This window comes from Emys orbicularis, chromosome 8 (genome assembly GCF_028017835.1).
Source record: "Emys orbicularis isolate rEmyOrb1 chromosome 8, rEmyOrb1.hap1, whole genome shotgun sequence".
Lineage (NCBI taxonomy): Eukaryota > Metazoa > Chordata > Testudines > Emydidae > Emys > Emys orbicularis.
Genome location: NC_088690.1, coordinates 111,699,113 through 111,712,635, shown reverse-complemented (window position 1 = coordinate 111,712,635; position 13,523 = coordinate 111,699,113). Strand labels below are relative to the sequence as shown.

At 44.6% G+C, this 13,523-nt stretch overlaps 1 protein-coding gene across 14 annotated transcripts in view; it reads left to right on the top strand.

Moving 5' to 3' along the window:
* Positions 1-13,523, top strand: part of EBF1 (EBF transcription factor 1) — a 320,070-nt gene that overhangs the window by 281,926 nt on the left and 24,621 nt on the right. For all 14 annotated transcript variants that reach the window (XM_065410169.1, XM_065410174.1, XM_065410172.1 and 11 more), the window contains one exon: positions 2,091-2,179. In XM_065410169.1, the coding sequence (XP_065266241.1) occupies positions 2,091-2,179 (89 nt within the window). The remainder of the gene's footprint in view (positions 1-2,090; positions 2,180-13,523) is intronic.

Below are 13,523 nucleotides of genomic sequence, written 5' to 3'. Positions count from 1 at the left end.
CACCTAGCCAGTTACCCCGCTCCCTCCATTTTGTAGTTGTGTTGTGGAGGGGTGCCATAATACTTGGGGAACATCGCATTTTGAAAGGCTGCTGGTCTGATGCTAAAACATTGTTGCAAGAGATATTTCAGGGATACGCCCGAAAGATTCCTGTTATGATACTAGAGAAACTTCCTGATTCAGTTTAGTTGAGTAAGGGTATGAGAATCTGAGCCTTTGTTTGCAAAAACAAATACCCACTGTAGAAATGTGGTTGCCAAGAATAAAAGAATTAAGAGAAATTGAACACTCAGCTGCCCAGAGTGGATTAACACCTGGCCTATTTGGGGAAAGATTGGCCAAAGGGACAGAGGGATTGGTTAAAATCAAATCAGTGATATTACTTTTATACTATATGTGTGCTTACTGTAAACCGTAACCTGCCAATGATGTAAAATAAACAAATATTGAAATGGCCTTTTATTAAAAATAAAAATAAAAGACTACTTGTGGAGTAAAGTACTACTCAGTGTGAGTACAGGTTGCAGAATCTGACCCTAAATCCATTGAAATGAATTAGATGGTGTGAATCTAGTCACAAGAAGATAATAGTCCTCATAATGAAGCCACCATAGAAGTCAATGCAAGGTGCATTCACGGTTCAGGAGAGGTCGGAGACTGAAATGGCAGGAGGTGTTGGTTGGGACAGGCCAAGATATGCTGACAACTGTGTAAGGAGGCTTGAGAGTGCTTGACTCTGGTTCCAGCCCAGCAGAGCACTTAAACACATGCTCAACTTTAAACATGCACTTAAGTTCCATTGACATCAATGCTTTAAATTAAGTGTGGAGATGATAGAGACCCAGTACACCATGGTCAAGGTGAATGCAAGACTTCTTTATTTCCTGTTTTCACAGAGTCTTATCTCTGTAGTGTATGCCCCCTAGTGGCCACACTGAACAGTGGTTCTAAACCAGGGGTCGGCAACGTTTGGCATGCGGCTCGCCGGGGTAAGCACCCTGACGGGCCGGGCCAGTTTATTTACCTGCTGACGCGGCAGGTTCGGCCGATCGCGGCCCCCACTGGCCGCAGTTCGCCGTCCTGGGCCAATGGGGGCGGCGGGAAGCGGCGCGGGCGAGGGATGTGCTGGCCGCGGCGTCCCACCGCCCCCATTGGCCCGGGACAGCGAACCGCGGCCGGTGGGGGCCGCGATCGGCCGAACCTGTGCGTCAGCAGGTAAATAAACTGGCCCGGCCCGCCAGGGTGCTTACCCTGGCGAGCCGCGTGCGAAACGTTGCCGACCCCTGTTCTAAACATTCACAACTAACACCACATTAAGCACTTGCTTGAATGCTTTGCTGAATAGGGATGGGCTGAAGCACATGCTTAAAGTTAAGCCACGTTCTCATGAGAATTTAAATCTTCCTCTTCCTCCCCTTTTCCTTTGCCTTGATGACTGTGGATAAAACCCTAAAAATGCAAATGGCAATGTTAAATGAAATAAACTCGGTAGGTGTCAGTTCAAGTGTTGATAATTTGAGGGCTGATCCTGGACCACTGAAGTCAATGGGAATTTTGCAGTTAACTCCAGTGGGTGCAGAATTGAGTCCTTGCCGTGACAAAAGTGCACAAAAGTTTACAATGAAAATGTACATGATCTCTACATACAGGTAGTACTGAATACATAATAGCATGTGAGAATGTGAGTCTCTTATGCTTTGTCCTTTTGTCTTCCAATCAAAGGGGACTTTCCTTCTAACTTGAAAAGAGAAACAAATGAAACGTGGGGTGCAAAGCATTTATCAAATGAATTTATCAAGGCTTGCAAGATAGCAATTGCTCCTTACTCAGGAGCTGTTTACAAAGCCCTGAAACTTTGCAGCAACCTTGTCACAGATACTTGAGAAGGAAGGTTTTTGTTTCTTTTTAAACCAAAGCCTCAAAACTAACCTCAAACAGTGCTTGAAGCAAGACCTCACAGTCATTGCTGATTTAAGTAAAAAAGAGCAATGAGAGATTTAGCTCTGATCGTTTTCTGATCTTGTGATGCATTGCCAGTTGAGCCTCCTTGCCTGACATTTGTCATCTCATGATGTTTGTTGTTGTTTCAGCCCTGAACGAGCCCACCATTGACTACGGTTTCCAAAGGTTACAGAAGGTTATCCCACGGCACCCTGGTGACCCTGAACGCTTGCCAAAGGTCAGCACCATGTTTTTTTTTTCTTTTTGTAAATATGGCAAAGGTGGGATTGCCTGGTCTTTGTTTGAGAATAAGCACTTTGATCTTTACCAAAGGAACCCACCAGTCTGGCTGTCAATGTAATGTCCTGGTTTGGCATCAGTGGCAGCTCACGTAGACACTCTGCCCAGAAGGTTCAACTAACAAACCTTCGCTGCAGCCTTCTGGGATGGCCTGCATCACATGGCCTCCATCACAACTGGAGCTAGCCTGTCCACTGCCTGGTGTGTGCTGTGTCTGGAGGTCTTAAAGGCACAGTCCACTGCAGGTAGTAATGTGCAGGAATGCTCTACACCATCATGGGGTATTGTGGGTATTTGGGAACACAAGCCTTCTGTACATTTCAGCAAAGTTAGACCTGGATAACTGGATGGCGTTTGTCTTAGCAGTGGCTGGTATTGCAGTCATATCTTGCAAAATTACACTGAGAACTCTACCATTGTATATATCAGAGGAGCACAAGCCACTGTGAGTGTGTGTCATTTTCTGTTCAGCCATATGTCTCCATTTAATATGATAATAGCACACACCATTGTTTCAGTAACCCTGAAATAATCAGGCCATGTCTACACTACAAAATGACATCAAACTGTTATGTCGGCATCCAGCCGCCGCAGTTATTACAGAGCTTGTGCATGTTCACACTTGGCTCCTTGTGTCGGCATTGGGCGTGCTGGCATCGATGCAGAGTGCAGTGCAGTGTGGGTAGGCACCCCACTGTGCAACTTGCCACCGGCCAGCACAGGGTGTTTGGGGAAGTTTTTGCAATGCCTGATGAGAGAGGTAGTCAAGTGGCTTAGCGATCAGTTCTGCGCCCTTCAAAGTAATTGGAAAAAACCTGCCATTGACTTCAGTCCTGCAACAGTAAGTGGTTGGGCAGAGGAGAATTGGGAAGTTCCAAGTTTTATCCTGACACTGACTCCCTCTGTATCCTGTGTAAAATCCCTTGACTTTTCTGTATTAGTGTCCTGAGCGGTAATATTGGGATATCTCATAGCTCCGTTGTGAGCATTGATCGTGCTTGTGAAGTGCTTTGAAATGGAAAAAAGTTAATAAGCATCATCACGTTATTATGTACTATCTGTTGACACAGAAATGAAATTAGATGAGTTATTTTAAATGTCTTGTTAGCTCTCCATTCTCTTTGATTGGGAAGACTTCAGGCATTGGTGCGTGGGTTTTTTGTTTTGTTTTTTTGCTCTTCCTTCCTGCCTCCTGAGAAATTAGAAGAAAACATGCTGTTCTGGAGCATGGTTTTTCATTGGCTTCATTTGCCCTCAAAAAACTTTTCTCCTACCGCCCTCTCCCCCCATCCGCATACTTTTTAGACAGGTTTGCGGCATGCTTTTCTACCTAGGACTGCTTCCTCAGAGGTGCAATCCTCCGTCGGGATAAACAGCATCCTACTTCTGCATGAGCCTTTTGTGAGTGCAGCCAAGGATGCCCATGGAGAGAAGCTGTTTGCCAGAGAATAACAACATGGTTATGATGCACTCTGGATTTGCAAGCCTAAAGGGTGCAGAAGTCATAAGATTGCTCTGGACTCAACTTTCCAACTAAATAGCAGAGCCGTGTTTTCTGTTTTTAAACAACAGATTGAATGTAAAATAGGGCCAAACATTTTCAGCTTGGGTTAGCAGATTTGATATGGCAATGGGCTTTCAATCTCCTCTCCGGCCACGAATGTTTACGGATGGGCTACTGCAGGATGTGCCCTTCTGGGCCGGTGGTGTGAAAAGGCTGTGCAGTTTGAGTTTGGGTTCATTGCAGCTTTGACCATACCAGAATCTGAGCCTTAGCGGTTTGCATGCTCCTAGTATAAAGCAATGGCTTTTACTGCATAGGAAGAACCTAACCTCTTTGTAGGGCAAAATCTAATTTTGCTTATTCATCTACCTCTTCTGACACTCATCTCAGTTACATTATGGCCTTTCTCATTGTGACAGCAAGGAATCACACTAGAATAACTGGCAGCAGAAGTTTTTTGAGGTTCAGGTGTGAGAAATACTACAGAGAATGTCTGAATTTCTACCTTGTTAAAAGCAGCCCAAGCATAAGAGCTGAGTTCACTAACCGCAAATTGCTTGAATTAGAGCTTTCCCGCCAAATGCTAGCCCAGCAGGCAAGAGGGCAGATTGAAAGGGGGAGCTTTTCCTTCTCAACCCACAGGTTTGGCCCTCATTGCAGTTCTTGGCCATGCAGTCATAGTGGTGGTGTTTTTGCAGAGGTTCAGAATGAAATCTGGACTCATCAGGTTTGTCCCACTTCTCGTGAGCTGCTAACTATTTGCACCTGGGTGCAAATTCATTGGCTGTGCCACCTGCATTATTTTTTTAACACACTCTTCCATCCGTCACCTTCGAAGATGTCACAGTTTGCATTTCCTCCTCTGGGTAGTGAGAAGGGGTTGGTTTGTGGTAGTGCATGGGGCAAAGGCTCAAGCTTCCTGAGTTCTTTTCCCAGCTCCACCCCTGGCACTCTGAGCAAGCCACTTCTCTGCACCGCTGTTCCCTAGTGTTCCAGTCGGTATAAGAAGGATGTTAATATTTCACAAAGGGTGCCCTGAGGTTTAATTAATGCTCGCTGGGTGCTTTTAGATCCTTGAGTGAAAGGTTCCGGGGATTACCGAAATGTGGTCCAGGTAACCCAGCATTTTTCTGCTGTCCTATGTGTGTTTCCTCCTACTTGACTGGTCTTCCATGAAGTCGCTAGATCAAGGGAAATCATCTTTTCTATATTCCGGGTGTGATCTCAGCTTGTGTAAATCAGACAGTGAAGAAGTTACCAATTTCCTATTTCAAGGAATAATTGAACCCCTGGATGGAACCAGCGTTCCTGTAAGACCCTAGAGGAAGGCCAGGGGAGGATACACGTCTTTGGCAGCTGTGTTAGAGAGCTTGAAGGTTGGGCCTCAAGTTCAGGACACATTAACATGCCGTGCACAGAGGCTGAATGCAGCAGGGGCTGGCACGCGTCGGCTTCTGCATTTGAGGCACTGATGGTTCATTCCCAACACCATTTGCTGGCTCCAGAATCCTAATCAAGGACGCGGTGAGTTTGTGTGCAGGCTGAATGCTGCGCGATGCTCTTCCGTCGTCATTAAAACGAGGCCAGGCTTTGGCAGGATTCCACGGCAGGCAATTGTCAGTGACTGCTTAAATGAGAGTCGGGGGCCATCTGGCTTTGGATCTTCAGATGGACAGAAGCACCAAGAGTGAAGAAGGAAAATGGGAGGGGGGCAGAGAAGGGAATGGAGACTAGTGCTCCGAGCTTTAGATATTGCTTTTCCTATTTTTTAACCATTGCCATCCCAATGTATCAGCACTTCCTGTATGTTAAGAGCCTTGTATGCTGTGCTTTTCCATCAACGCCCCTCCCCCCACTCACACACGTTTCCATAACTGCCATTAGGGATTGAAGGCCATTGTTCCATTAAAGCATTATTGACGAAATAGACATCTTTTAAGAAATGGAAGCAGCTGTCGTCCTGGTGAGAGCGTGATGCTAACTCTTAGTGCATGCTCTCTGCTCTGCAGGGCACCACAGGAGGAATGTAGCAGCAACATCTGTGGCCCCAGGGATTGTGATATCCTACAGTAGAGCTTTGGTCTCCTCTTGCTTTAAAACCGCTGGGCCAGTTTTTCAAAAGGGCTCGACGCCCACCCAGCAACTCCCATTGAGAACGACGGAGAATTCGGACTCCCTTTTCCCACCGTTGATTACAGGAGGAGCTGCTGGGTGCTGAGATCCATGGAAAATCTGGCCTGAATTTTTTTTTAAATGTACAGTTTCTGGAGAAGCAGGAATGGAAGCTGGTGTGGGGGGAATGGAGAGGTGGAGCAGCCGGCTGTGGGGAGGAGGTGTCTCCCCTCATGCACAGGGGCAGATCAGGGGAAAGAAGCCAGCTGACAAGTGGGGTCACTAACAGATGTGCCCGGACACACGTTCCAAGAGAAGAGCCAGTACAGGGGAGGGGGGGGGACGGACGGACACCCTCTATCCCTGGAGTCAGCTCAGCTACCTGGGGTGAGTTGGGTAGAAATCTTTCCTGGCCAACACACTGGGGAGGCAGATTGCGGGGGAGCAAGAGCTCTCCAGAGAGAAGTAAAGAGAACTAGTTGGATGCTAGAGCTGAGGGATTGTATCACAACCCCTAAGGTGGAGACTGGAGAAGGCCCGCTCCATGGGGTTGGGAAATAAGTGTGTGTGTGTGTGATCACTCTCTCTCTCACACTCACATCTTGGTTCTTGCACACACGTGTGCGGTGGAAGTCTGTAAAGAGGTTTAAATCACATGCACATTTATTTATTAAGGCTTCTTCATGCTTTGTACCACAAATTTTTAAGATAAACCTCGGGCAGGCACCGGAAGATTCAGGAGCTATGCTAGCAACTTCACAGATTCCATAAAGCATAAAGCAGGTTCCATTATGAGGTAGATTTTAAACACCCCCTTCCTCACCAGCTTTTACACAGAAAATTCCTTGCCAGACACGATTTCCCATGCATAGTCTCCTGCCTGGGGCAGGGAGCTGCGGGTGATGGGGTTCAGGTGAATTGGCCCCTAGTTACTTTTGACTTACAAGACTTTAGGAACAAATAGTTTAGGCCATATTACAGGGTGTGGGCAGGGCTGGCGCTTCCACTAGGTGACTCTAGGCTGTCGCCTAGGGCGACAGGATTTGGGGGGCGGCATTTTGCTGTCCTTGGCGGAAATTTGGCGGCGGGGGATCATTTGGCGGTGGGTCCTTCACTCGCTCCGGGACCCGCCACCGAAGTGCCCCGAAGACGCGGAGCGGAAGGACTCCCGCTGCCGAATGCTCAGCGGAGGAGCGCTGCCGCCTAGGGTGGCAAAAACCCTGGCGCCGCTCCTGGGTGTGGGACTCTATTCTGGGAAGCAGTGACTCCGAAAAAGATTTGGAGGTTGCGATAGATAATCAGCTGAACATGAGATCTCCCAGTGTGGTGATGTGACTAAAAGAGCTAAGGGATGCATAAACAGGGGACTCTCAAGTAGCAGTAGAGAAGTTATTTTACCTCTGTATTTGGCACTGCTGGGACCATTACTGGAATACTGTGTCCAGTTCTGGTGCCCCCTATTCAAGAAGGATGTTGATAAATTGGATGGGGTTCAGAGAAGAACCACGAGAATGGTTAAAGGATTAGAAATCCTACTGTGTAGTGTTAGACTCAAAGAGCTCGATCTATTTAGCCTAAAAAAGAAAGGGCTGAGGGGTGATTTGAGTACAATACCTACATGGGGAACCAATATAATGGGCTCTTCAACCTAACAGAGAAAGATATAACAACGGCTGGACCTTGAAGCTAGACAAATTCAGATTGGAAATAAGGCACACGTTTTTAACAAAGAATAAATAACCATTGGAATAATTTACCAAGATGTGTAGTGGATTCTCCATCGCTGACCATGTTTACATCAAGACTGGATGTTTTTCTAAAAGCTCGGCTCTAGGAATTATTTGGGGGAAGTTCTCTGGTCTGTGTTCTACAGGTCAGATGAGATGATTCTGGCCTAGGAATCTCTGCATGAAAAAAAGGATTGTCTGTAAAAACGTGATACTTATTTTCTACATTACTCCTCTGTGCAAACTAACGCCAAGTGTGTTTTTTTGTCATTGCTGGCAACTGCTGGCTACCACTGTATTTAAGATTGTGATTGCTCACTAGGTATGTGAGAAGCAACTTGCTGTATCTACCTTGCTTACCCTCCCAATAGGGGCCAGCAAGCCTACCCTGCTGATACAAGCCAGCAATCCATCTTTAGCTTGCTTGTCCTCCGCTGCACACTGTATCCTCTGAACAGGGGCCTTATTTCTGCTTATGTCCCTGTGGAGGAGAGAGTGGAGCTCACAGCAGTCTCTTTGCTTGTGAGGCGGTACACCCTGCCAGGTTCCCCCTTCCCTCATGGACCCTCTCCCATGCCAGTCCCCGAGCCATAAAACATAACCTAAGGGGCATTTCTTCTTCCACTGCCAATTCAGCCTGTGTCCTGTACAGGGCACCATCAGCAATCAGTTGGGCACCACCTACGGGGAGCTCTTCCCAGCAGGAAACTCCACAGTACACGGATTTACCCTTAATCCATCCTGACATAGATCCAGATCAGAGAAACCTTTGCCTGAACAGAGGATGGAAGGGAGGATGTGGATCACGGCACCACAAGCTACTGTTGGACTCCCTACGCTGACAGTGAAGACGTGAGACGTGATGACCGTCTCTAACCACTAGGCTCGGATAGGGAGGCGGGAGCAGAGTGAAGGCTAGTCCTGGCACCTTTGCAGTGATTTTCTGGAGTTCTACACTGCTATTCATACCAGTACTAGGTGGGCTGTGCACTGTATGTACTCTACATGCCGCCATAAGGCGTGTGCAGGGTAGACTTACCCTTAGAGTGAGATGTTCAAAACCACCAAGATTTGAGTTGTCAAATGCCTGAGGCAGCAGCTTTGAAAACTTTCACCCTTAAAGGGCAATCTTCTGATCAAAGTGTTGTGGTGGGGTGTGGGGTTTTCTTTTTCTGGGACTCTGTAGGGTCTGAAACACGGGAGAGCTCAGAAACAATGACAGGCGTATAGCTGAAGGGCAGAGTCATATACACATTTCTGGCAAGGAGCCCTTACTTTTCCGAAGGTCAGCAGCCTGCGTACACATTTCAGTGAGTTTTCTTTATAATTGGGTCAGCATTTACTCAGCAAATGATTAGAGCAGATGGTGTCATTTAGAATCTGTGACAAAACTTTAATACGTGCGGGCTAGCAGCATGACAGGGATCTATGCATCATTTCCTCACTCTGCCAGCCGGAGGGCAGGTTTCTAGATTGGGTCTGGACCCTCTAGATTAAATCAGCCCATTCCACATGAGTGACTTGAGCCACTTGTTTGAACAACCAAGAAGGATGATCCCTGTGATCTTAGATTCCCCTATTTTTTTTTTAACTACAACAATGAAATGATGGAGGCAGGAGGACACTAACCAGGTAAACATGTTTCCTTCAAGCAGTAGCGCTTTTAAAGAAAATAAACGCCAGTTTGAGGAAAGTAACAAAGGCTGCATTTGTGTATTTTGCTCCATGGAGCTGAAAATATCTTGTAAATTGATCCTGTGGGAGTAATAAATACACATTACTTTATCTTGTACTTCATGTCCTATACCCCTGAGCCTTGATAGAACAACACCACTTAATAGACTTAAAAAAAGAGTAATTACAGTCATTGGTTGTGTGATTTTTCAGCCCTTCCAGCCCTGCCTGACCTTCTAATTTAGCTCACCGTGTCTAACTAATGCATTTATATTCATCTTTTATGAAGCATGTGTAGTACAAAATTGACTTTGCAGCCTTTAGCAAGCTGTCTTACCAGGTTTAGGATCTGGTTAGTACTGTGACTAGTGTGTGTGTGTGTGCGCGCTTGCACATGTGTGTAAATCTTGCCACACATGAGCTTCCAATTAATTATTTTTGATCCTTTTGGAAACATAATAAAAAGTATTTATTCCATTCTTCCCTCTCTCCCCTTTAAAGCTTTGATACATTCCAGCATTATTTACAGCTAAACATGCAGGCAAAAAAGATGCAACTGTTTTTAAAATGATTACCGCTAATGTTTCTGCTTGTCAGAAGTGCTTAAATTTCCCTGCGCTTTGTCTAAAAACTTAGCACTGTTACCTTTTAAGAATTACAAATTTATAAGATCTTACCAAGCTGATTTACAAACACAGCTGACAGTTTATGATGAATGATGTTGCAAAATGTGCAGTTTGTTTCTTTGTCATTTCTAGATGGGTCTCTATTAGGGAGTGGGTTAAGAAAAGAGAGAGCCCCCTCCGAAAGACCCCTTGCGCGACAGAGCACACAAATATCTCTCCCATGTTTCCTCATAACTTTCTACCCAGTGCACTCATCCAGCAGAGCACAATTGTTCTCTGTGCATTTTCTTCCACCATATGGTATCCTCATTACCATACACTAAGGGTCCATATGGAGAACTTGTGAAGTGAACTGTATTCATTTTAACTGCCAGATGAGCAGCCTTTTGCTTTGCAAGCTTAGCTTAAGTCATCTGCTGTCTTTATGTTGTTATGGCAACACAGTACCAATAAAAAATTCTAATCTACTGTAAGTGTCTTGGATCACAGTATTTTAAGTGCTTGCTGTAACTGTCCTCTAAGTGAGGATGCTTGTTCTTTTAGTATGACAAAGGGTTATTGTCAACTCCAGCAGGTGGCAGTAAAGAAATTGTTTCTTTTTTTTTTCCCTGGAAAAGTCATATAATTACAAAACAGTATATCACAAACATATTTGTAGGCTGATCCTCCAAACTTCATTGTAAGGTTAGGATCACAGCTAACGCTCCTTCCATGCTGCAAATCACACACTGAACTGTGAAATGATGGTGGCAGCAAATGCGTTGCTAAGAGAGAGAGAGAGAATTAGGCTGAAGCACCACTTCATTGGAATTCTGAAGCCTCCATAACCATGAAGCTGTTTTTGCTACACCCCTGAATTACTCATTCAAACACCATGCTAATTAAGAGTACCTTAAAGTAATGGAAGTAGGCAGCAACATCCTTAAATATAAATCATTTTCACCTCTGCAGGCCACATGATATGTTGCATCTCTCTCTCTCTCTGTCTGTATTGAAAGTGAATGTTTGCTGTCTCAGTTCATCAGTTCACATTAGCCTCATGCTGAATATTTAAACACAGAACAATTTGAACGCACCATGAAGGGAGACAGTGACTGCGCTTTCACTGGGAACAGCAAGGGCTCATCTAATAATAATTTAGTAAATCAGCCATTTAGTGGCTCAGTTGTACACTGCATTGTGCCAAATAATATTCACTTCAACTGTACGCTGGTAAAATTGAAATTCAGACCCAAGTCACGCAGCCGTCTTTTGCTCAATGGAGAGATGAAACGGAAAATCGCCCTCCCAATAGAGTAATTCTGTTTAGTGATTTATCATAAATATAGTGGCATAGCTATAGAAACAGGAATTGGTTGTATATGGTACAATGTAGTCTAATTATGCTTTTATTGTTTTAGTTTCTTATGCACGGGCTATTCAGCAATTCAGAGCTTGCCGTCACATCTTCAACTCGATACGTATGTGGATGAGGAACAGTGACATACCAGCAATGTGCAGGGACCAATCATACCTTTAGGGGGCAGTGTAGATCTGTACTGCCCTGGTGGAAGCCCATGGAGCCATTGTCTCATAGACCAGCATGATGTCCTGGAGGGGCTCTGGGAGTGCAGCTGCAATGGTCCCTTTCTCAGGTGCACTTTGCCCCACTCCACGGAAGCACTGCAAGACCTGTTCAGTTCCTCCGCTCCCTGAATGCAGGGGTACAGTTGTATGCTTACAGCCCATTTTTTCCCCATGCGCACCAGGGCCAAATCCTTACTCTCACAAATAATCCCTATTTACTGGAGTAAAACAGCAGGATTTGTTCCCAATTGTGTTATTTTCAAACACTTCTGCAGAGAAGTCAGTACACAATTAGGCTGACAGAATTATATAGGAAATGGAACAAGCAGAGGTATACTCTCCTAGCGCACATTAATGTGACGCTCAAAATATGTGTGCAGATTTGCAGTAACTGCCTATGCAATTCATGCACTAAAAACTGTCTCTTCATGTTAGCTGAACCTGTAGGGACCATGTTATAACCTTAGATATGTTACTTTTGAGTAAGAAGCAGGATGGTTTGGGGGATTAATAATTTAGTTCTATACCTAGCTGTTCCACAGACTTTTTGTTTGACCTTGGACAAGCCTTGCCTTAGTTTTTCCATCTGTAAAATGGGGCTAATATTTTATGTAATATTTGTTTGTTTCAGTTACTTGAGCTCCTACACAGGCTCTGGGCCCTATACATATTTTATAAAAGCACCTTTCCTCATAAGCCACAAAAGTTCCCCAAATAAGGTCCTTACCTCTCCACCTACTAAGTGAGCCTGGCCTGTCAGAAACAGCCTAGGAAAACAGCTATGCTATGCTGAGTGCAGAGATCAAGGCTCTCTGTGATGCAGGGCGTTGGAGAAATAATACCTACCTTCTTGGGGTGTTGTGAAATTTCATCCTTTCTTGTAATAAGGAACTTTGAGATCCTCAAATGGAAGGCATTCTAGAAGTGTGAAGCATTATCAACGAGCCAGCCTACAGTTACCATTTCTAAACTTAGTTGCAGGTGATATACAGTGGTTCACTCTCTGATATAAAATATGATCACTGCATATTTCTCAATTCTCACAACACACTCCAGTTGAGCAGCAGAGAGCATCCTTCTTACCATCGTGATGCCGTTTAGCAGCGTGTGCTAGAAGCATACGGTGCCATTGTCATAATTCTTCTAAGAAATACAGGGCTTCACAATCTATACTTAACTGCTGACACTTGAAAACTCAGACATTTTGGTAAAATGAATCAGGCCTTAATGTTTCTTTTATGAGATCTCTTCTCATAGGAAGGAGGTTTGGCACCATTTGGAGATCAAGCGTAGTGATCCATCATAGTAAAGTCAGCTGTCCCAGCTAGCTTCTCAGAGGTCACCTGATCGAACTAACAGCTCTTACAACTATATTATTGCTTATGGAACAGTAATTGAGGCACTATGGATAAAAATTACCTGGTCTAATAGGCAGTGAACAATTTGCTCTCAATACAATTATAAGCCAAATCATTCATTTCATAACACTTGGACTAATTTATTTGTTGACCTTTTAATATCCATAGCTCTTCAGCTGTATTAACTGCAACTCAGAAAAATCTCTTGTTCATTTTACTTTCATTGATTTTTTTTCCCATTGAGGCAATAACAGTTGTTTGAGTACAGCCTTTTCTTTCTGTTGTAAAAGTCAATCACGTAACTTATGGTGATATAACTCCTCTGGACTGAAACATCTTCTAAGTACAATAGTGTACAGTCTCATGCTCTCTCTGTAAACAAGGGCATGCATTTTGGCTTTGTTTTCATGATAGATCTGTGTTCACATTAATATATTGGGCAGTGGAAGATGGAGAAGGTGCACAGGAATGTTATATAAAGCTATGCCACCCTATGTAATGTAATTTTGTTTCATATACACAGTACTGAAGATACAGGAATTTCAGAAGTTGTCTTTATTTTAATCCCCACAATAGGATGAGCTATAGGTCTGCTCATTAATGAAGATATCCTCATCATTTTATCTTGATATAATATCTTAAGAACATAAGAACAGCCATACTGGGTCAGACCAATGGTCCATCTAGCCCAGTATCCTGTCTCCCAACAGTGGCC